The sequence below is a fragment of the Tympanuchus pallidicinctus genome, unplaced genomic scaffold (genome assembly GCF_026119805.1).
Source record: "Tympanuchus pallidicinctus isolate F22 unplaced genomic scaffold, pur_lepc_1.0 scaffold4, whole genome shotgun sequence".
In the NCBI taxonomy this organism is placed as follows: Eukaryota; Metazoa; Chordata; class Aves; order Galliformes; family Phasianidae; genus Tympanuchus; species Tympanuchus pallidicinctus.
The window spans coordinates 11,657,298-11,682,758 of record NW_026294758.1 but is presented as its reverse complement, the minus strand read 5'-3'; the positions used below and the strand labels follow the sequence as shown (position 1 = coordinate 11,682,758).

The 25,461-nt window shown below is 38.4% G+C and overlaps 1 protein-coding gene across 1 annotated transcript in view; it reads right to left on the bottom strand.

Annotated features, from left to right (window-relative positions):
• MSH3 (mutS homolog 3) overlaps positions 1 to 25,451 on the bottom strand; it is a 110,073-nt gene extending 84,622 nt beyond the window's left edge. The window contains exons 1-8 of the mRNA XM_052700656.1: positions 25,310 to 25,451; positions 24,232 to 24,355; positions 22,947 to 23,170; positions 19,729 to 19,932; positions 18,859 to 18,975; positions 17,993 to 18,110; positions 16,581 to 16,726; positions 15,716 to 15,882 (exon numbers count right to left, since the gene is read on the bottom strand). Of these exons, the coding sequence (XP_052556616.1) occupies positions 15,716 to 15,882; positions 16,581 to 16,726; positions 17,993 to 18,110; positions 18,859 to 18,975; positions 19,729 to 19,932; positions 22,947 to 23,170; positions 24,232 to 24,355; positions 25,310 to 25,405 (1,196 nt within the window). The 5' untranslated portion in view covers positions 25,406 to 25,451. The remainder of the gene's footprint in view (positions 1 to 15,715; positions 15,883 to 16,580; positions 16,727 to 17,992; positions 18,111 to 18,858; positions 18,976 to 19,728; positions 19,933 to 22,946; positions 23,171 to 24,231; positions 24,356 to 25,309) is intronic.
• Between the last annotated feature and the right edge of the window lie 10 nt (positions 25,452 to 25,461).

Sequence of the window (25,461 nt, the reverse complement as noted above, 5' to 3'; positions counted from 1 at the left end):
TAACAATCATAGAATCACAGAATGGTCTGGGTTGAAAAAGACCACAATGATCAAACTCCCTACTCTGTGCAGGGTCACCAACCACCAGACCAGGCTGCCCAGAGCCACATCCAGCCTGGCCTTGAATGCCTTGCAGGGATGAGGCACCCACAACCTCCTTGGGCGACTTGTTCCAGTGCTTCGCCACTCTCTGTGTCAAAAAAATTCCTCCTTATATCTAACCTAAACCTCCCCTATCTTAGTTTAAAACCATTCCCTCTTGTCCTATCACTATCCACCCTCATAAACAACTGTTGCCCCTCCTGTTTATATGCTCCTGTCAAGTACTGAAAGTCTCTTTTCCAAGCTAAACAAGCCCAGTTCACTCAACATTTCTTCATGGGAGAGGTACTTCAGCCCTCTGCTCAATTTGATAAGATCTCTTCTTCAGCACATGCCGGACACATTCCAAACACAGGACCAAAACTTCAGAAACATGCTGCTGACAGAAGATTTCTAGCATATAATAAGGAAAACCCATCCACATAGAATCAGAATTGCTCAGGTTGGAAAAGACCTTAAAGATCACCAAGTCCAACCACAACCTGACCATACTACCCTAACTCTAACAACCATCCACTAAATCATGGCCCAGAGCACAATATCCAAACTGATTTTAAACACATCCAGGGATGGTGACTTCAACCACCTTCCTGGAGAGTCTATTCCAGTGCTTAACAACCTTTTTTTAAAGAAGTTTTTCCTGATATCCAACCTAAACCTCCCCTGGCACAACTTGAGGCCATTTCCCCTCGTCCTGTCACCTGTCACCAGTGAGAAGAGACCAACCCTGCTCTCACTGCAACCTTCTCTGAGGTATTTGAAGAGAGCAATAAGGTCTCCCCTCAGTCTCCTCTTCCCCAGTGTAAACAGCCCCAGTTCCTTCAGTTGCTCCTCATAGGGCATATTTTCCAAGCCCTTCACCAGCCTTCTTGCCCTTCTTTGGACCTGCTCCAGCACCTCAGTGTCCTTTCTGTACTGAGGTGCCCAAAACTGAACACAGTACTCAAGGTGAGGCCTCACCAATGCTGAGCACAGGGGTGGGATTTCTTAGTCCTGCTCACCACACCATTCCTGATACAAACCAGGATGCCACTGGTCTTCTTGGCCACCTGTGCACATTGCTGGCTCATATTCAGCTGGCTGTCCATCATCACAACAAGGTCCCTTTTCGTCAGGCAGCTTTTCAGCTACTCCTCCTTTAGTCATGCAATACTCGCCTCTGGGAACAAAGTATTCTGGTGCTCTATCTGTGCTCTTTCTGTTTTAAAAGTTATTTCTACGTCAATTAACAATAGCCTGCTTCCATACAAAAGCAGTGTGTCCATAGGTACTGGTCACCCAGCATTCAACTAAGAAGATATCATTTAAACCTCCCAGTGTTAGGAGAATTTGGCACAGGAAATTTCTCATCTGCTCAGCTTCTCATCTCAGAAAAAGAGCTTTACATGTTTTGTAACATTTTTAATAGAGGCTGCTGAACAGAAAACATGGAACAGCTCATGTAACAGCTGGCTAGTCAATTACACTTTCAATTAATGTTTCCTTTGATAAGCTGATAGAGATTTAAGAATCCATTAAATGTGATGAAATGAACTTGTTAATTTTTCAACAAATTATTTCAGGCTTTCCTGTGAGATATACAAAGATGCTTAAACACACTGACATTTCTAATATAGTAAATATGAAGAGCGTTAATAATTATGCCCTCCATACACAAATTTTCATCTCACTGCCATATTCCTGTAATTAGGAATGGCACATTTTAACCATGAATGGGTATCTACCTTGACTTCACATTCTATGAAAAGTTAACACAAATAAAAAAGTAAGGAAATCATCCTTCCCCATGATTTACTCTAGTTTGTAACATACAGATACCTTCCAAGCTAGGATTTATGATAAAGGAGCCAACAGCAACAATGCAAGTTAAACTATTTTACAAATATAAAATATATTTAAAGGAAAACAGATGAAGGCAGCATAAGTTTAATGGTAGAGTTTAGAAGGAAAAATGAAAAAAGAGACAAGAATTTGAAACCAAGACTGAATTTATCTCATGTTAACACTTTGGAGGCCTCACTTTAAGTGAATGTTCTCTCCGACAAGTGTTTAGTCCAAAATGTAATTTTCATTACCATATGACTGCATACCATCTCTGTAGAACTGAACTGAAAATAGAAGTGACAGAATTTTTTGCATTTGTTAGTTTGTTTTCTAAAAATGACAGAATTTTAAAAAAAATACTGTATTCTATTAGTTACTAATGAAAAAATCTAATAAGTGAGAGTAAATAATTCAAGACTTGATTTAGGGAAACTGAAGAATAAAATTCATGTTATTATCTACGTATTAAATGTTGACAATGCCAGAGGAATAGAGAAAAAAAAAACATAAAATGAAACTGTTCATTTTTGTCAGAAAAGGCATTTTACCACACAACTGAGAAAAATCAAGAGACACATCATTCAGATCCTATATTTTAAAATACTGAAAGTTTTTGCCATAGTATATTGAAATCTGTCTATAAAGAACAGTCATAAAACACAGGAATTCCCTTCACCAAGCATAATATAAAAGGTGGTAGTCTACATTCTACTTGCAGAAAATTATGAAATACTGGCATCTGAAAATATACCCGTCTTAATAAACATCTATGATCATGCTTGGAGATAAATACTAAAAAACCCGAAAATTTAGAGAGGTATACAATTACAAAGAGTGACAATAACAAAGAGGAGAAAATCACCTCCATCACCCTGCTGGCCATGCTTCTTTAGATGCAGCCCAAAGTACAGTTGGCTTTCTGGGCTGCAGGTACCTTATGCTGGTTTACATCCAATTTTTCATCCACCACTATCCCCAAGTACTTCTCCACAGGGCTGTTCTCCATCATCATCCCTAAGTCTATATTCATACTAAGGAATTTCCCAACACAGGTACAGGACTTTGCACTTAGCCTGTTAAACTTTGCCTGTTAAACTTCATGATGTTCACTCTTAAACTTGTCCAGATCCCTCTGGATGGCACCCCTTCCTTCTAAAATATCAACTGTTCCAGTCAGTTTGGTGTCATCTGCAAAACTGCAGAGTACTAGTGCCAAGACAGGCCCCTGCAGGACACCACTCATCACCTGTCTCTACTTGGATGCTGAGATCTTGATTACCCCTCTTTGAATGCACCCAATTCAGCCAAATCCTTATCAACTGGACAGTCCATCCCCAGTGTCACTCCAATTTAGAGGCAAGAATGTTGTGTGGGACCATATCAAAGCCTTTATATGTAACACATTGCTTTTTGATTAAACACATTTGCTAATATGCTAATTATACATCACAGGTTGAATAAACTGCCATGCAAATTTCTATTCACCTTTATAGCATCAGAAATCTAGATAACGTATAATGTGTTATTTTCATTGAAGTTCATATTTTCTTTTAAACCATTTCATAAGCAGCTAATGTAACAGCAAGAGTCAAATGTAACTGATTGGTAACAAGTAGTCCTTTATTTGCATGGAGAACACTTCTAAAAATGACATATGCACCTTGAACAAATAGCAATGGGATCCTTCTCTAACCCTGGAACACGACACCCCTTGAAATAACTCTGACATACATTGTCCCTGAATCTACAGTATGAACAGGCTAGAACTATTCTGCAAATTATAACACTATGAGAATTAGAAACATAATGATTAGTCACACTCATCTGCTTCTCAGTGGCCCACATCACAAGTGTCCCTGCTGCCTTTGCTGAGTCAGGTATTGAATGGATGGATGCAGTCAAGAAAGAGAGTTAATTATCCTTTCATGTCACAGCTGAGGGTGTTTGACTCATTGCTGTCCTTACTTATGCTTTTTATAGCACTTCTGTCTCCAAAATGATCTATTGTATTTTAAAGGTCTTACACTCATGCTAAGTTACAGAGCTCTTTTCTCATATCTTCCATATTATCACCAAAGCTTCCTCTTCAAATTCAGTATCCAACTGATGAATCATATGAAATGTCAGACTCAAACAGAACGTAGGTTCAGATTCCTACATTATCTGAATGACTGGATCATAAATGAGGCAATTTATCTATGTAATTGAGATCCTACATTATATAAGACAGCATAAGCCCAGGTATCTTAACCAACAATTGTAACTTCAGCGTTACAGTTTTGTTTTTTTTTTTTCATTCGATAGAGTTAGTAGCTGTCACTCTTTTGTGAGCAAAGGTTCACAAAAATTACATTATACTTTTGAGCAAAAAGCTACGAACTATTTGAAAACATGCTCTTCAAAAAATAAGTTAACACAAACTCATCCTAACTGCATTTGATTATGACAGTTATGAAAGCATTTATTTACTCAGGAAACCCAAAGGCATTTGTATTCAAATTCTCATGTCAGAGTGAGACTGTAGTCTGATACTGGCTGTGTCTGAGCCCTGGGCAACATTTTATTTTTCACCAGATTAGACAACTAAGCATGTACCACTATATACTTTATTTTCAATACTTTCCCTCTTGTTTTCAGCAATGTGTTCTGCATCTTGTTGCCTCTATACAAGTCAGTGAGTATTTAAGTCTGATGAGAAAGACATCTTTCACAGAGCCTCTGCTCTGCAAACCTTACTTTCTTTCTTACTTACTTACTTTCTGCTAGAAAGTAATCTAGCAGAAAGGAGAAACATTCCTGGCTTCTGTGGGTTAGAGAAAAGACAACAGAGTTCTCTATGCTACATTCAGTTCCCACTCTTCAAATTTAAATGTTTGCCTGAACAGAGAATGTTGCTAGGTCAATCTGACCATAAAATACTCAAAAAAGGACCAGCATTTTTCTAGATTGACTGACAATTTTCATCAATCAAATGTAAATCAAGCACTGACAACTTTCCTCAAAATGCTGCTGTGTGCACAAGTAGACCGTAAGAGCTTTGGTGGAGATGTTAAACTTAATCAATTAAAAATCTTTAAAACTTGCCCAGGAAAACAGACATTCTTTCAGATTCAGAGGAGACAAAAGCAAAGCCCAATCATCATTTTACAGTCTTCCTTAGTTTCAGATTTTTTTAAGCACTCTGTAAACTGGGTACTTTTCTTGTTACAGCTGTGAATTCATCATGAAGCAGATATATCTTTTCATGGGCAAGGAGTTTACAAAACACCTTATAGCACATCTGCATACAAGTAGTAAAACAAGTATATTATATGTGTATAATATTACACAGATGTACTCAAAATAAAAATCCTTTAATGAGGTTTCAGACACAAAGCATTTTTTAGTCAAGGATATGAGGAATAACAAGTATGCTGCATTTGCAATATATGTAGAATGTTCTATCAGGAGACTTAAGTTCTCCACTTAAAGATGCAAATCCATGTGCAATCTTTTCAGAGAATTAAAACAGTTTAACACATCAATTAATACTGTAAGTAAGGATTTTTGACAGCTACAAAACTGATCACATGTTCCTCATAAATTAAAGGCTTTTTTCAGTCTTTTCCTTCTTCCCCTCTCTCCAGTATACCAGGAAATCTTTCACTGCAAATGCAACAATGCATATACACTGAATATATCCTTGCTCCTCTCAATATTCTCTTGAACTCTCCCCAAGTCCTGATGAAATATGTTTAGTAGAAAGTGAAATGCATAGCTCAAAAGCAGTAAAACCTTCAGTGAGGCAGCTTAAAGTACAAAGTCTTAAGATCTGTGTCAGCCTTAACTTTGCATAACGGCAGGTGCAGCAAAATGCAATGTACTGGTTGGCACTGTCAAGGAGTACATGAAATACGCCTGGAGACGGGGAAAAAAGCAGTCCAGAGACAGCAGACAAAACGGCAGAGACATGAAGAGGTGGCAGAGACTCACGAAAACAGGTAGCATAGGCGTAAAAGGATGGGAGGAAGGGATGGAGAGGCAGACAGTTATTTTTCAGTTGAGAATTAGGCACAATACAAACAAAAAGGAAGAATGCAGTTGAAGAATTCAAGCCATTTCATGGCCTTTGTCCCTTCCATAACTCAGGATGGGTGGGATGATGGACACATTAAGAGGAAATTCATCTTCTCCTCTCTTTAGAATCACTTTTATATGCCAAACATGCAGAGTTTCAGTCTTTTTTTTCTTCCACACTATTACCCTCACTTACACTGCTACATTGATTTCATTACAATGGATGAATTTCTAACTCTTATCACTAACAATGATGGCAGGAGATAAGAGAAGGAGATGTAAAATCTGAGAAAATAATGTATCAACTGTCCATGATGTCACTGTTTCACAACTGAAGATTGATGTCCGAAGTGAACTTCAAAGAAGAATAAATTACAGAAGAGAAGCTGCTATTTTGAAAATGCTAAGACTTTAACAAAGATACCATACTTACATAGTCTGCTAAAAACAAACAAAAAAAAGTATGATAGTTTAAGAGCTTATGAAGTTTTCTCCATTTAAACGTATGGAGTATAGCTGCTGGTTACTTCAGCATCTTCAGTGACATCTGGAACAAGGGAAAATGAGCAACTCATGTCCTGATTATGTCCTGGTAAAGGTTAGCATCTTTTATATCTGTGTGAAGCTTCATCATACGTTAGCTCCTCCGTAGTGCATGAAACTGTAAATATGCACTCAGCTTTGCAGAAGTCCAGCTGTATACCTGCTTGATGAAAACTAATTTCAAATTTAAAACACAGAACAGGCCCCCTGGAAGTTACCTTGGAACAGTCAACATGCAGGATAGCGTATGGTACGGATTTAATAACAGCAAAGTACTGAAGCAATTGTATCCTTATAAAACAACTTAACTCAAAAGTCACTTTCATTTAAACAGAATTAGCAGTTCTGCCTGAGGTTTGGGTATTATTAAGAAGAAAAAACCCTAACATTTTGTTCTTGTCCAGTATCTGTACTCCACAGTATCTGGACAATTAGAGTTGCTGGGACATTCAACACTTTTGCAAGTAACTTAACCTGTTGGTGACACAACTTCAGCAGAGTGCAAGAATATGTGAATGACGGAGCACTGGAACAGGCTGCCCAGGGAGGTGGTGGAGTCTCCTCTGGAGATGTTCCAGACCTGCCTGGATGCCTACCTGTGCAACCTGCTGTAGGGAACCTGCTTTGGCAGGGGGGTTGGACTCGATGATCCCTGGAGGTCCCTTCCAACCCCTACAATTCTGTGATTCTGTGATTCCCTTCCTATCTCAGTGAAGTATGCAATCTCTAAAATGACTACAACTGCACAACTCCCATATTACACATTCCTGCCAGATGTAATCACCTGCTCTGCTATGAAAAATATCTGACGTGTGTAACATCTCTGCTACCTCATTAGCAAAGCAGATTTCCATCAGTAAATGTTCACTTCTTCAAATAATACTTGCGTTATTTGAAAATCTGGAAATTAACTTACTAGTATGAATCACACTCCCAGTAACAATGCCACGTCAGTATCTTTAATCAGAGCAGGGACCTCTAATCTCAAATTCAAAAACTTTCAAAAGTAAATGCAATCTGTCCCTTCAAATAGGATTATCAAATTTGGTAATTTACTTGGTAATTAACTGTAAACCACCAAGGCAACTAACATATCACAATTATTTTTCTTACAGATATCTGAGGAAAATTTGCTGTTGTTAATTGGTTGCTGTTACCCCTTCTTCCCCCAGTAACAGGATCAGTAGCACCTCAGCATGGAGGTGCCACCTCCAGAAAGACTGAGATGCAGAGCTCCAGACTCCCATCTGAATTTGAAATTACAAGCTACAGCATTCTTCCCTGGTATAGGTGATGTGAGAAGTCAAACAGTCAATAATATAAATATGTATAGAGATAAATTAGTAACAATATAACAATCACAATAGATGACAATGAAAAAAAAGTAGAATTACTTACATGTATCTTTCTTATACAGTTTCTGCTCTCTCCTATAACAATAAATCAAATAAGTGCCAAAACATGAAACAAGAACATTCTAGTTTTCCTGCTATCAATATGATGCTTTTTTTATAATTAAAATGTTAATGTTTGACTGTAAGAAGCTGTACTAGCATCAAAATAAATTTAATCATTTTTCATTTAACAATTTCTGTCTCAACATCTGGGGAAGAAAGAAAATCAAAATACAGAATGAACCGCTAATCCACAAATATGACCAATCAGTGCAAGAATACCACAAATACACCTTCTGAGTGCAACATGTTTTTCATGTAGTTTGCAATCGTGAAAAACAATGCACCTCCAAAACAGTAATGAACAACTGGGGACACTTATCAGCGCACAAAGCTTCTCTTTTGCCTGGAAGAATTTACTTGAACAGGTGGGCTGGGCAAGGCATCCAAAGGACAGCTGTTACCTTTTTTTTTTTATCTAGAATAACCCACATTGAGAAAAGGTCTCTAAGAACATTTGCACTGTATTCAGACATAAAGCTTTGCAGCTTCCTTAGCACATTTTTCTAATGACAAGTCTGCACATAACAGAACAGTAATTGCATCCAAAGGGTGCTATATGCCTGTGCTGTGTCTTAATCTGTGAAAGGCAGTAAGGAAGGCAGTGGACAAGTTGTTTTTACACAGAAGCAATTTGTCAGAACAGATTTACACCTTACATTAGCAATGCCATGGAATGAAATAATGAACTACGATACTGAGATATGATAGGCGGGCCCGGGTGAAACTAATGTGGTACAACACAGCAAAGTGCAGAGTTCTGCACTTGGGCCGGAGGAATCCCAGGCATCCATACAGACTGGAAGGAGCAGTCCTTGAAAGCAGCCCTGAGGAGAAGGACCTGGGGGTCTTGATAGATGAAAAGCCTAACATGAGCCAGCAGTGTGCCCTTGCGGCTCAGAAGGCAAATGGTATCCTGGGCTCCATCAGAAGAGGGGTGGCCAGCAGGGATAGGGAGGTGATTGTCCCCCTCTACTCTGCCCTTGTGAGGCCCCATCTGAAGTACTGCATCCAGGTCTGGAGACCCCAGTACAAAAAAGACAGGGAGCTGTTGGAGAAGGACCAGAGGAGAGCCACAAAGATGATCAGGGGACTGGAGCATCTCCCCAACAAAAACAGGCTGAGGGAGCTGGGCTTCTTCAGCCTGGAGAAAAGAAGGCTGTAGGGTGACCTCATTGCAGCCTTTCAGTACCTAAAGGGAGCCCACTAACAGGAGGGGAATCAACTCTTTGAAAGGGTAGATGAATGCAGGACAAGGGGAAATGGTTTTAAGTTGAGGGAGGGAACATTTAGGTTGGATGTCAGGGGGAAGTTCTTTACTCATAGTAAAGAGTGGTGAGGTGCCGGAACAGGCTGCCCAGAGAGGCTGTGGATGCTCCGTCCCTGGAGGTGTTCAAGGCCAGGTTGGATGGGACCCTGGGCAGCCTGGTCTGGTATCAAATGGGAAGGTTGGCAGCCCTGCCTGTGGCAGGAGGGTTGGAGATTCATGATTCTTGGGGTCCCAATCCAGGCCATTCTGTGATTCTGTGAGAACGGCATCTGTTCAATGATTGCAACAAGTTCAAGTGGAAAAGCATCATCTAATAATGATTTGATAATACTTTTTTTTTTCCTGTGCGTTCAAGTCAAGTAAGCTATGACATGACCAATTTTCTTCAAACAGCTCTCTGTACAACTGAGTTGCCCAGAACATGAACTGGATTATTGGCAGTGCAAAAAGCCTCTTTAATCCATAAACATCTGTTCAATGATGCATTTGTTTTTTTTATTTACAGAAGATAGCTCACTTGCTGTTTTCATACTTGACTTGCTTTTTTTTTCCTGCTGCCAATTCCACTACTTGTACCATCCATTTATACAAAGCATTCTCAATATATATGTCACATCTTGCCTTTCACATAAAAATCCATGAGAATATTACAAACTATATAAACTGTGAGACTATTAGTTTCTAGATGATCCACTCTTCAGATACTTTTTGCTGTTTAGCAATTTCATTTGCATAACTGTTTTCTCTTGTTGTAACCATTTAGTGTCTCGGTGTTGCCTTTACAAGCCTCTCCCTCCTTGTTCCTTTATTAAGATGCACATAACATCTACCTTCTTTTAAAAAAAGCTTCAGTATTAACTTTATTAATGCATTCTCTGATCTCAGCGATCATTAGCCACAGATAAAGATTTGCAAAACTAAATGCACTGTAAATTCATTTCTAAGCTTTCACTAAGTTAACTGCAGCTGTGTTGCTACCTGTTTACTCGTGACAAACTCATAACTATCTATAAGAATAATTCATAATGAGTAGCATTACAGACCAATAGATGTATTAAATTTGCCATAGCTTGCTCCCATGCCCTTTACAAATTAACTTAAAAGATGACTGTACTTCATATTTCCTGGAACCCTGAGCATTTTGTTCTATTCTATTACGGCACTGAATACATTGAAAAAAAAGACAAAAGACATCTCTTATTTCTGGGCACCATGCTCTGGCTGTCCCTGCTGGAGCAATGGCTGGGACAGATGGGTTCAGAGGTCCCTGCCAACCTCAGCCATCCATCTGTGACCACAACTGACACAAAGGTAAAGGCAGAAAACATTGTTAAGTAAGAGGGGTATTCAGCACTTTAATGACTCGGTGTAAGCAGACAGGTCTTGAAACAAAGCTTAAGAAGATCTTAAATACAAAGTCGGCCTTGCATGTAATGATGGAAGATTAATTACTTGAGGGTTTCAGTCTAGGGGTAATTTGACAGCATCTGTCAGGAGGTCAGTTAAGAATGGATTTGAGAAGGCAATTCCAAGGAGCAATATCCAGGCCAAAAGCAATACTGCAGTACTGAAGCAAAAACAGAAACCTGGATGCCATAATCATGAGTTAATAAGTCTTAGCTACACTACAGAGCAACAATAATCAACTCCAGTTTAAGCAAAAGTAAAGCAGCATTGATTGAAATCTATGTCAAAACAACCTCCCACATTGCAGGCCCAAGCTAGTAGAAAGTCAACAAGGTCTGCAAGCAGGATAAAGTGAGGAATCCGAGGACACAGACAAGATTATTTACTATGTTGTCCCAATTTTAGATTCTCAGCCAGACATCTAATAGAGCATGTTAAAAAACAAACAGATAAACAACAGTGCAGACTTGGATGGAATGGTGCTTTGAAGATGAAGGTGCAACACTTGTCAAAGAATGTCACAGAATAACACATTAACACTTTTCACATAAAAAGGGCAAATGGGAAGAAAATATAAAGAGAAGCCCTGGGACATCTTAAGACTAGCAGGACAAAAGTACCAATTTTTCAATGAAACAGAAAAATGCATACACAAGGAGAAACAGAACAACCAAAGGGGAGGGATTTCAGGGAGACCAGGATAGACCAACTGTTAATGCAGCAGTCATAAAGGAGAATGGATACTGACTCTTGACTAGGAAGAGCTTGGAGTACAAAACACAGTGCATATGCATGTATTGGCAAGGAAGAATCTTTTCTTAGTTTTCTAGAAAAAAAGGGAAACTAAAAGTGTTAAAAGATTTTCCTCGAACCCAGCCAGCACTTGCAAACAGATGTTAGTAAGGGTTCGGGAACAGAACAGTACCTGCCAGAACAGTTTGTTCTGAACCATTTTCCATAGCTACTTTTAACTTAAGGTTTGCTTTTGAACGAAGGCTTGCCACCAGGACTGACCTCAGGTTCAATGTCCTTGAATAGCACTTTCTAGTGACTCGTTCTTATGGACAATGTCTGTCATAACACTGGCAATAGGACCATTTCACTTACCACCTGAAACTGCAACATACTGGAACAAAATGAACATGGAACCATATCATACATTTCAAAACATTTGCTTCCACAAGTTTTAAATTACCAAGGGGAAAATTTACCCAGAAGAAAATGCAAATTAAACTACTCTTTAAAGCTTACTCATGTTGGTAAATACTAAAGTTTAATCCAAATGGTTAAACAAAATCTTTTACAAAGAGTCTAGCTTCCTTCAAACCTACTGATTTTAAGACAGGTTTATTTTCCCCCTACAAAAACGCATTTCAGCTAAACTGTCTTCGTACCAACTGGATTAAAGCTCCACTGTTTACAAAATCATGCAAGTATCTGAGTTAGCTCATTTTGCAAGAGTCAACTTTACTTGTGTTCACTATATTGATATCTATGCCTGTGATTGTTCTAACTAAAACCATTTTCCTAATGCTTCAGACATTTTACTGATTAAAAAATTCTTCCCATTGCAAGACTTTGTTTTCAGCCATTTACAAAATGTGGAAATTCATATATGCAATGATTTAGCGAGCAGTAGCGAAGCTGAGTGGTGCGGTCGACACGCTTGAAGGAAGGGATGCCATGCAGAGGGACCTTGAGAGGCTGGAAAGGTGGGCCCAGGTGAACCTGATGAGGTTCAACACAGCAAAGTGCAGAGTTCTGCACTTGGGCCGGAGGAATGCCAGGCATCCATACAGACTGGGAGGAGTGGTCCTTGAAGCAGCCCTGTGGAGAAGGACCTGGGGGTCTTTATAGATGAAAAGCCTAACATGAGCCAGCAGTGTGCTCTTGTAGCTCAGAGGGCAAATGGACCAGAGGAGACCACAAAGATGATCAGGGGACTGGAGCACCTCTGTTTTTAGATGAATGAGCAGAAATGATTTCTACTGTAATGAAGCACTCCTTAGTCAAAGTATTTCTAGGTGATTGTCAACCAGATGAGGATACTAAAACATTTTTGGTAAGTTATTCTGTTAAAAACAAAGTTAGAACAGTACTCTACTTCTCAGGTGTTTTATTGTCCTGTTCACAATATCAAAATAGAAGCACTACTAAAAAACTGAGAGTGATTTAGCTGAGTTTGGACATAGCTGTGGTGACAGCCAAAATAGACTAGAAAGAGGGAAGTGAAGCATTACAGATAAAAGAAATATGCACATTTTTTTTATGTCCTATTTTTGTAAACTGATGGCAGAGAGATAAGTACATATACTAGTATATATCTTCATATTTATTTTTTATATATTTTAAAACAGAGAGAGAGGAAAAATATGGAAAGCAAGAAAATTCCTCCAAGTCTTGCAGTACAACCAACTGATCATGTCCACCGACATAAAGATGCAGTAGAATATCTTTACTAAATTTTTATTACTCTTTCTTCAAATATATTTTAGAACAGAGACCTAGCTCACATCACCTTGATCTAATAATATTATATCCAATATCCAAATATTCAATATCCAAGTGCAAACTGCCCCAAGTCACTCAGCTACTGGTACAACTCTTACAAGGTATCTACATAGAGTCAGAAAGAAAAGCTTTTTCTCTTCTACTACTTCTTCTTGATCACTTCAAGCTGTGTATTTCCCACGAAAATTTTTCTTTCCTATTTGTACCTTGTTTCTACAAATTGCCCTGCTTTCCACTGCATTATAAAAAAACAAAGACGAGATGAACCCTGATGAAATACAAGATCACAGTTCCTATGGTTTTAGTCAGAAAGAACTTCTAAAAAACTTAATCCATTTAATCTCTCCCAGCTAACAAATGTGAGTTATTAGAAAAAAAATGCAGACAAAGAGTGAAATTACAAAGTAAAAAAACCACAACCAAAATTAATATTTTAGATCATCCACTATGCATGAGAAAAGAAAGCTACTGCTTGTAAAATAGCAATTTTATAGAAAGGAGAATATTGAAACCGCTTAAATTATTATTAAATACTTCAGGGCCCTCTAGTGGTTAAATCTCTGGGAAGCGAGGCTACCAAAGCACAATGAAGGAATATTTTATTTTTACCACTCTCATGTAATTACAAACATTTAGACCAGAGAGACACTTTCTAAATATCTGGGGGTAGTTACCATAAAGGAAAAAAAAAAAAAACCAAACTAATGTCTGCTTGCAAATATCTGCTCTACTGGGAGATGTTTTTCATTTGTAATAGAAATGACCAGTTACTTATTAACACTTTCAGCAGCATGCAATTAAAAGAAAAAACACCACTGCTTTCTAAAATCTGCATCAGAACTACTTCAGCATACAATTAAAATAGTTTCTGAAAAATCAACTCGCTTTGTCCATGACAAAACTCTGCGTTACTGCAGATTCCACAACTCAATACACAGTGCTTGGAACAACCAAAAAAAGATTTTTAATCTTCATCATGATACATTTCTAAGTATTTGGGATGTATTCCTGTATTTGCAAAAAAGAATGTTATTAATGTGACAGAAAAGCACACCTGCTGGTAACTATAAAATATTTATTCCTTCCAGACCTGATAGGAAGAATACTTTCTTTGTCTGCTCAAGGCTTAACAAACCATTGCACTGCATGAACAGACACTGACATTGCTTGTTCAGTACATCTATAGTCAAGAACAGATCTTTTCAACTTATTATGATTTTGCAAGTGCTCACATGTCACTGAATTGTTCTGGATATGACACTTTCACAGGACATATTTTCTTTTGATCCCCGACAAGGATTTCCAAGTGGATTTCCAGGTATTCAGTTCTTTTCCTTTCTTGTTTCTAGAACACTCAAGCCCTTGAAAAACTGACAGCTGAATACAGAAACATTTGTGCAAGTTCCATGAAATTAGACTGCACATCCATGACACCACCCAACTTCTGTTTTTCCCTGAAGAAGGGGACAAAGGATTACACTAGCAGGTGGAAAAGGAACACCTACATAGCACACTGATTAAATCAATCAGCTGTCTGGGCCATTAGAGGAAGATACATGATGATGACAAGGGGTGAATTTAAGTGAGGTAGTCAAGGTAGAGTGTTGAAAATTTGTCAGGTTACTATCCATGTGGCAGTGATGCATTTGTCTATTTTTACTATATAGGAAATGACATTTCTGTCTTCCCCCCAGTACAAAATTGCACCTATGTAATACATTCATTTTTCTTTGGCTTTCTTTAGCTCCAATTTTATTAACGCGTAGGAGGAAACATATTCTTTCTGGTGACTTCATTCAAAACAGAAATGCCAAACTCTAAGTGGGTTCTATACAAACCAGAGTTCTGTGGAAGAGAGGAGGGAAGGGAAAGAAGGGAAAAGGAGAGATGTTCGGAGAAATCATTTATTCACTTAATCTATCATCCTACAAATTATTTCCTCTTCTGGCTTTATGCCACAGTAAAATTAATAATGAAAATGTGAAACAACTTTACCTTTGAGACCAAGAGTATTCAAAATACAGATGGATGATCAGTCATCATACCGTTCAAGTCTGAATTCAAATTAAAGATAGTGTAATAGCACAGACAAAATAAAATAGTCGCAGTTGCAAACTTTTTCTTGTAAGGTTCTACTTTAGTAGAAAAATTGTTCCATGCCATTTAGAGATCTTAATACTATGACAAACAAGTACTACTGACATAGGGAAACTATTTTCAGATCCCAAGGATAGGTATGTCAGCTCTGAAATAAATCCAACAAAACACGCAATTAAGAACGCAGGATCAAAATGATGTAAAAGAAAACAACAAATATTTAGGCATGCTAACCTTTCACAGGCTCAGTCAGAACACATGAATTGCACTCTAAATGTAAGTAAAGAATGAGTATTCAGCAGCAAACCACAGCCATTTTTAAGAGGGTCTTTGCAGACTACACATCAATGCTTGCCTCTGTACCTGAACCTCATCAATAGCTTAGCTGTAACTAAAAACAAAACCAACAACAGAAAATCAAATACCACAACAAAATCACCACAGAACATACCTCATGGAGGTTATACTGTTGATGAGCTTTTCAGATTGATCTGACAAGCTGGATGGAAGTATTAGTTCAACTGGCTGCAGGCGTAAAAGCCGACTCTCTAATTCTAAGCGAGAAGCACAATCCTGAAAACTGTCAAAAACAACTTCTCCTGTAGTTGGTTGGACTGCCTGTCAAATGAAATAATATATAAACATTTGGGAGTTAAACTTTCAGGTAGCATTTTAGCAAAGCCAGAAAGAAAACTGATGGTGTATATTAAAAAAATTACATAGCATCCCCACATTTAAAGAAAGTGAGAGATCAAAAATGCAATTATCTTCTTCAAATCCATAACATGACACCGAGTTCAAAAGACTATGCAGCTTTGTCTTGGCAAACCATGATACCTTAAAAATGTAGATATGTCATTGATATCCTAAGTCTATTATTGCTCGAATTTTACTACTATCAAGGACTATGCAAAAATACACAAAAATGGGAGCCCATGGAAAATACATGGAATTCAGTTCAGCTTAGCAACTAGCTGCCACTTAGTCCATACTTTTATTGTTCTCTCCCAGCTGCAGTGGGACATTCAAATGCAAACACAATCATAATAACTTTTCCTGTGTTTAGTTAAAACAGCTATGTTTTCAAGAGACATGGCAGCAAAAACAGTATTAGGAATATCCAGCTATCAATTCCAAGTCTTTTCTGTAGTTTTTAGGCATTAAACTACCAAACACAGATATCTCACCTATGCTGAACTTTGTTACAAAAAAGAGCCTGAAATACAGAACAGTTGTGACTGTAAGATGACAACAACCCACTTCTAAGAAAAACAGTAAACAAATGCCTACAATACTGATTTCTCAGGGATACTTACCATAACACCTACAACAATGTCACATTTCTTTTTCAGTTTTGCATTTTCTCCATTTTCACAAATACAGAGGAGGTAGTTATCAGGGATATCTGCAGTTACCTCTTCAACATCTACAGAATCATCTAACTTCAGCAGAGGGTTCACATGTAGCAAACATTAAAAAAAAACAACACAGTACAGACTTTTGTGGATTATATGTAGATCTTCCTAGATTTAAGTCCTTCTCAACTACAATTTTCATTCTATTGCCAGACTGTCTATTTCACTTTTATTAGTATTACTCCTTCACTATAGTGAATTTGAGATGACTATCAACATGAGGACTGGTCAGTGGTCATTTTTATATTATATATATACAGTTACATGATGCAGATTTCATCAGTTTATGAAAAGAGCCATCCACAGCTATGTCTGCAGACCTCCCCATCCAATCAAGAGCAGTTATATCTATAGCTAGATGCCACACATGGGCTGTTACCCACTTGTCACCTTCATGTCTGCAAAACACACGTACTTCACAGAAAGAACAAAACGCACTAACATGAAATAGCTGAAGAGCTAGTAATACTTCAAGTTAAACAAAAGTGTATACCTTAGAAGGAGCACTAGACTCATTTCGTTCAAAATGTGTTGCATATCAGTCACCCAGCCTGGTTCATATTGCTGATTCTGCCTTCCTCGTTTTGCCAATCATTGTAAGAGCTTGTATGTACATAAGAACATTTCCAGCAAACTCCTAGGACTGTGTTATCTGCTTCCCCGATCTTAAATGTCTCAGGGGCATTAATCTAACAATCTTTCTAGCTCTCTTATGAAATAAACACTAATGTTTGTTCTTCAATTTCTCAACAACAGAGATAGAGAAGAGCACAAGAAAAATAAAGGAAAAAAAATAAGAAAACAAGGTGCCTGGGAAAAAGCTGTTTTCATATCTTTTTTTGCACCTTCTTTATATTCTCAGGATTTAACTTGCTAGCTTTTTTTAAAAAGGTCCATTGATTTTAGTACTTTCTTTTCATTTAAATTATTGACACTAGTCAATTCTTCCTTCACACTCTTCTGAACTACCAATACTGTAACTTCTCCATTTGTTCAAACACCTAACTGAAAACAAGACCTTCAGACACTACAGACTTGGGAAGATCACATAGGAAATAACAACAGGAAACAAAAACTTAACTGTTTTACAATAAGCCTAAATCCCTGAGGAGATTAAATTCTTTATAAAGCCTGGATGATGTTCTACCACAACAAAAAAAAAATCAGTTTTATTTTATTATTTATTTTATTATTTAATTTTATTTCCTGTCAGCTACTAACTACTTATGCTACACTCTGGTGATAAAGTGATATTGTAGAGTCTCATACACCAACTATTAGAGTCTGAATATGAATTCAGTTGAAAAGGATATCTTCTCCAATAAGTGTAGACTTTGTATAGAGAGCAGTCAGTTTCCGGCTGAAGAGAGAGCTTTTACTGTCTCCAGCAGCCTTCAGTGCTGCAGTTTCCATTTGTTTTATTACTCCAACCTACAGGCATACAGAAAAGAAACAACATTAGCTCTCATTATAAATAATTTTTTTTAAAACACTTTTTGTGATCTTTTAAGATACGCAAATGGAAAATGCATCATTAAAGCTGAACACGAAGAGCAGAGGCTAGCATCAGTCCTGCTAATGAGCCCAGGAACACATCTTTTCCTCATGCACTGTCTACTTTTAACTACTGTCTCAACTTCTGCCCCTGTGCTTCCTGTCCTGTTCTGAAACAAATTAGCTAGAGTTCAGCACTTGCAAGAGAATGGCTGTTCCAATTAATTTGGACGAGTCCTTTTCTGATAATCAGTAAAAAAGAGGAATCAAGAAGAAAGCCATAGAGTTATGGAGAAGAGGTCAATAACAGGGAAGAACGGGAAAAAAAAAAAGAAGACTAGAATGAGAAAAACAGGATGCGAGGAATTAAAAAGGAGAGTGTATACATATCCCTCTTCACCAAATGCAAAGGCTGGATTAAAAAAATAACTAAAATAACTGTTCTAGAAAACATTGAGCTACTTTTTTGTTAGAATAGTAGAGAAAGCTCGAACCTATTTGGATTCCACAGCATTCACTAGAAAAAAGGAAATGCAACAACGGGCAAGTTAGCCGTTCTACTTGCAGTAACAAGAGATAATGAATTTCCTACTTCTCAGTTCAAACAAGATTCCTGTATGGTCAGTGCAAGTTATTTCAATACAATCCCGTTATGTATAGTATGCAATTAAAAGCCTGAGACGACCTTATGTCCTTTTGCTACAAGTCGTCGCACATGGACAAACAGTCTGTGAGTTGGTATACTGGCTGTCATGAAATTATGATCTTGATGACAGTAAATGTTTAGCTCTTTAGCTGCAATCTGCAAAGTACAAGAAAAAGAGTCAGATAGTATTCAAGTCAGCTTTGCTAGCTGCAGTTACAACAGAACTTCCATAAACACAAACATTATCAAAATGCACTACAGGAGTTCATTTCTTTGACAACACCAATCTCCACTACCAAAATGGCAACAAGAAAAAGCCCAGTGTTGCAGGCTGTCTCCACCATCCTCTGTCCTCACATATCATATCAAAGGCTTCAGCATCACTGACTTCATGTGTCAGATTATCATACTGCAACTTGGCATGTGTGGATGCAACATCTGAATATGCTTCAGAACTGAACACATGTAGTATCTGTTATTTTTCACAGAGCTACTTTTCTTGCATCTAAGATCTTGTCTGCACCTAGGCAGTATCCATTCATCTACCTGACACCATTTGGTTTGCTGTCTTCAAAACTGAAATAGTAGATTTTGATCTGTGCCACGAGAGTGAATTCACCTCTAAAACTGTTTCAACTTTAAGTCTGTCAAGTTATTGTAGCACCTCAGTGTCTCTTTAGTTCTTAAAACTGAGGATAGCATAAGATCTATACTATGATTATGGTAAAAGATGTATGAATAATGGTTTATTTAAATTATGTATGCAAAGATTTTTCATCTTGTTTTCAAGTATTAAAAACAGCCATAAAACTAATGTCCACAAGAAGCCTCCTTCTGGAAATGCCCATAGACTTAAGACACTAACACAATGCAGGTATCCTTCCATAATTCTGTAAAAAACAAAATTACCTCTGCATCTTCTCCAAAGAAGCGATATTTGTATCCACACTCCACACACAAAATAGCATCTTTATACCGTTTCTTCATTTCTATGAATTGAAGTTCCAGTGGAGTGTAAATGGTTTTGGTTCTCTTATTGAGATTTATGTCTGAAGTGGTTTCATAGTTTCTAAAAGATGCAGAAAACTGAGTAAGATCACAGTGTGGCTCCTCCTGTAAATAAAGGATGGAAAAGTTAAGAATCATCAAAAAAGATTTATCACTTCAATTTACATAGGAGAAATTGCAGCACAGAGCTAAAGATGTTCCCCAAGTCTATGTTAAATCAAAAAACAAGCCAGTTCAGTACAAATCTCAGATTGCTTTCTGAAGCACCAAAACCATATTTCTTCTTCAATCTGCACTAAGCAAGTCTAGGAAATATCACAGATTTACTCTTATACAAAAAAAATAGATTTTTTTGGTACAGTTTCTAAAAGCCTTAACAGTTAAGACTTTGAGCCCACTTTCTCTCCTGTTCAGCATTTCTACTGACATTATGCAGCCTATGCCAGCTGAGCAACTTCAGCTCTATAACTTTGTTTTGTTCTGTTTTGTAAGAGAAATGATGGATTCAGCCTTTTATAAGTACAGTGAACAATATCAATAAGGTGAGTTTCACTTACAGCAAAGTTCCTTCCAAATTACATAAAAATATCAAGTATTAATAAAATTTGCTAGGAAAAAGAATGCTAACACAACTCCCACGCACATATTTTAACAGCAAACAATTTCACCAAACGATGAATGAGACTGTGCTGTGAGTTTCTGTATCTGCAAATAAACTCAGTAAACTTCAATTTCTAACAACTGTTTTATCTAAATGATAAGGAATAAAGTCAACTGGATGCTCAGGAGCAATGGTAGCTCAGAAGAAAGGTAGTGCAAATCATATACACTGGGTCATGGGAAGGTACAAAGAACATATCCACAGAACAATGGGGAAAAAAAGGAATACTTAACTGTACATCTGTGAATTGCAAAATTCCCAGAACTGCACACAGTCAAGGGATGACAGATTTGAGTTGCAGACAACATAGCTCAGCTTAAACAAACACAAAGTGCACCTAGAACTCAGATGATCACAGGAACTTAGATGTCTCTATTATAATCCTCAGCTTTCCATTGTAGTCTCTGTTGTGATCCGCAGTCCTCAGCTGTCTTTGATCCTACCACAACCACAGCAATATTACTGCCTCATTCAATAGAGAATTGTTTTAGGAAAGCTGTGAAAACGGGCCACTAAAAAAAACTATGGAAAGTGAGAACACATGTGGAAGATGATTTGTTGAACTGGTTAAGTTAGCAGCTCAGGGAATCTGAGGGGAAAAGGCTATTGGTTGTAACTCCAAGAGGAAAAAAAAAAAAAAGCAGGACAAGTATCTAAGATGAACCATTCCAAGGAAGCAAGGAGAAAACCCTTCCCCATCTTACATGCTTGGCTATGCATAATGCAAAGAAAGATGACAGAAATGCTTCGTTCAGAAGATCATGAGTCCTTGCTGTCCATTAAGTATTCTAAGTAATAATCAATCGCTATTTTCTTTTCCTTTGCATACACCTTGCTTGCATCTCTCTCTGCATGTGATTAAAGCTGCCCTCGCTTGTAATCTGAGAAGGAAGAGCTAAATCTCATTTACAACCATCAACTGAATCAGGTGCTGTTTGACTAAAAGCACACAAGGATATGAATATGCACTGGCAACACTGCTACAAAAAGCATGCCAGTGTTAGTGCATTGGAAGCCAACTCTGGAGTGGGTAGACAGCAATCCTGCAACAGCTGATATGTGGAAAATTAATATACTGTTTTCAAAGATAAAGAGAAACCCAATTCTGCAGAAACATCCATCTTATGTTTATGTTCCGTGCTTGATGGAAGGAGAGCTCTGCTGCCCTTGCTCACCAAACAGACACCTCTACTGCAGTTACCGTAGCACATAAATTTCTAACTGTGAGTCTGTGCCAGGCACATACGGCCTCTAATGTTACCAAAGAGAAAAATCATGATAAAAGGAAAAGTATCTTCCCTGCATGTTTCACACACATGCGTATGCAAAATACATTTTTATAGGTCTGGCATCTATAATTGCTTCCCGCTTAACTACAGAATGTATACACTGAACAGTATGTATATATTAAACGCATAGACAAAGCAGAAATTAAAAGCTCCCAGACAAACAAGTGTTTGAGAAAGAGGAATGGAGAAGAGCTTTTCTGTAGTCTCCATGTGACCACAGCTGCATAATCTCAATCAATTCATCATAGCAGCAATTCTGTGTCACAAGCTGTTTGTTTTACTCTTGTTTTTGTTCTTCTGTTCACGCAATCCTGAACAACAGTTTAAGACAGGGAAGGTAAAATCACTACAAAAGCTTCCATACAGCTTCTTTCCTTCTAAAGAGCCAGTTGTAAAGCCCTGTTAAGGAATAGTTGAGGTCCCAGTGAAAAAACTAAACAGTGAGCAGTGATAAGCCTTTTAGAACATCAATACTTCATGTCAGCAAGGTGGCCCCTAAAACCAAGTGACCAACATATCAGACACACAGTTTTCTTCCTCTGAAAAATGTTTGCTCAACTCCCTCATAATTAAAGGAAAAGCAAGCTACTATTACACTCTTGCTGTTACGTACTATGGCTATTAGAGCAAGTTCTCAGGAGAACTATCTGTATTTTCCACACATGAAAAGAAACATGATCATATTTAGTAGTTAGAGAAATATCCAACTGAATTAAACTACATTTTAGCAAAAATTCTAAATAACATTTTGCAAAAAAGCCTGATGGGAGTTTCATGACCATAATCAGAATTGATGGTACAGAAAGAAATCAGTGCAAAGGACCACACTGAATATCTGCTAATAAAGTATAATAGGTTAGCACAGTATTTTAAGTTAATCCATGATTATGAGACACATTACCAGTGTTTATGCTGTCTAATCAGTTGCTACTAAAACAATGCACAATTTAATGATATCTTCGAAGAACTTAGCTCTAAATAAAGTTCTGCTCATTGTGCTAAGAGTTCCAGGGTAACATCCCTATACAAATGCTACTCTATTGTATGGTGCCACACTATATAATGATAGAATGTAAAATATTTTGTAAGTAAAAGGATTCTTGTCCCAAACTTTGTTTTGTTTTGTTTTTGAAGTCATCTGCATTGCAGTAGATCAAAGCACCACATACCTTCTGAGCAACCTTTTGGTTAGTGTCCCCATACTGAAGAGGGTTCTTCAGTTCCAGACTTCTCCCAGTAATACTGGGGCAATTCCCCAAAATCAAAGATCGTTTCTCCCGAGAACTGTCTTCCTGGATTCTGTTACATAGCTGGTCTGAATCACTGTAGAATTCTCTCAGTCTGTCTAGAGTTTGCAAACATATGCGGGGCTTTTCATACGTCAGAAGCTCTTCTTCAGTAAAATACATAACAAAAAACATTAGTGAATTATTTTCTAAAACAAATGTCTATTAGAATGACCTCAGCCAGTACAGAACTCAGGCATTTAGGTCAGTCTCTCTCTTTCCTACATTCTTTATTCTCTCCTATTGTCTTCACTCTGCCAACCTGACAGAACTACGTATGTACTAAGTTCAGTTAAATTTTCTAGGAAGTCAATATTCATCACCTTCTTCAAATATGAGGAAAGAAATACAATCTTTTTCTGAACTGATAACTGCTAAGCCACAAAATTAGGGATGAGTGATTTTTCAGGATAGCTCTTACACAGACAATGTTGCTAGATGACAGTGCCCTATAACAACATTTAAAACAATCACAACCACAAAACTGAACATAATTCCCTCTCTAAAAAGAATACAGAAGTTCATTCTTTTAAATGGAAAATAAGTGTAATAAACTTCATATGAAAAGATTTGTTTTTTGACTAGCATCATTTATTTGTTAAAATCTTGGTTCAAAGCCAGATGCAGCACAGGTATGGTGTCAGTCAGGTGTCAGTTAAGCTGCAGCATTAAGACAGATAGCTAAACCAATAAAGATTAGAAAACGTTGTCTCAGAGAGGAAAAGCACTGGAACAGGCTGCCAAGGGAAAAGGTGGAGTCACTGTCCCTGTAGGTTCTCAAGAAATGGGTCACTGAGGGACATGGTCATGGTGGTGATGGGCTGCCAACTGAACTAGAAGATCTTAGAGATCTTTTCCAACCTTAATGGTTCTGAGTTGCAGCTTTTCTGCCTGAACGCCTGGACTTTACCAAATAATCTGCTAAAGCTGAGTCAGTTGAAGGGACTTTGCAGAGTAATTTCAGAGGCTCCAACACCTAGCCTGATTCACAAAGAATGCTTCAGCAGTACAGCTAATATGTTCATGGTGACACTTCAAACATGTATCTTACACCCAACAGACACTTTCTAAACCATACTCTGGTATTTTACTTATTTATTTAACATTTGACAATGAAAAACTGTTCCTTAAGTACAAATGCTCGATGATTTGATTACAGTCAACTCACTTTTATCCTGAGTCTTCACTGGATTATACATGTCATCCACAGTACTTTGCAGTGACTTGGTCTTCTTCTCACATGGCTCGTTGTTTTCAGTTGATGTTCTCCTTTTTGTGCTGACATCAGAAGCCTGAAATACAAATTAATCAAAGAAACTCAGTCACTTTTATTCCCATCCTCTCTGTAAGATAGCAGTGTCTGAGGATCTCATAATGAGATAACACAAAAAGCAATTAACACTCAAAATCCTTAATTATTTTATCTATGTTTCTGCTTATAAAATAGTTCATGAAATGCAAGACTACAAGAGGAGCAGTGTATCCTGTGAACAAGCGGGCAATTGTGCTCTAAAAGAAACACCCACAGCTGCAATGTTTTCAACAGGCAGTTTGGAGCTAACTCTGCAGCACAGAATTGAATAAATCTTCCTCATAGTGTCATACCCCACACTGCCTATGTCTGAAATCAGCCCCTTTGTAAATCCTGATTCCCACAGCTTGGAGCCCTCCTCTTGCAAGATGCCAGCTATTCACCTCTACTTTTGTGAGGTCTTGAAACAGGTTGTGGAAGAAAATCCTCACCACGTGTTAGTCCAAATTTAAAATAACCAACCCAGGATCACTCTGGGTGCCTGTGCAGAACACAGTACTTCAGACCCTGTGGCCTTGGGTGCTTCTGACTGGCACCCACCGATAAGGCCTGGGAGCAACCTCCCATCTATGCCGCCCCACGAATGTCGGGCAGGATGCAGGGAGTGCGACCAGACATAAAGAAGTAACTCGCAGCCGCAACAATGTAAAACAGCACTACCATTTCTCTTTCCAAACACAACACAGGTGCTGCCAGCTCCTTGCACCCGCATTCTGTGTAAAGCAACTTTTGGCGGTTCAGGTGCATTACTGAGAAAATTCAGACGAAACCGAGCCCGCAACCCCCCGCGGCGAAGTTTCCCCTCCGAGCCCATCGCTGCAGGGGACTAAGCCTCAAGCAGAGTCCGGGCCAAGAGACAAAAGTGCACAAGGGCCGACCGGGCGGCCACACCTCGCTATCACTCCGGGACCCCCCGCCGCCTCCCTCAGCGCACCGTGTGCCGGGCGGCGCCGCTCCCCGCCGCCCCGAAGAAACGGCTCAGCACCGGCTGACCCTCACCGCCCTGCTCCCGCCGCCGCCCTCGAGGCATGGCGTGCGCAGGCCGAGACTCCGGGCAGTGGCTCCGCCTCCGCCGCCGGATGGTGT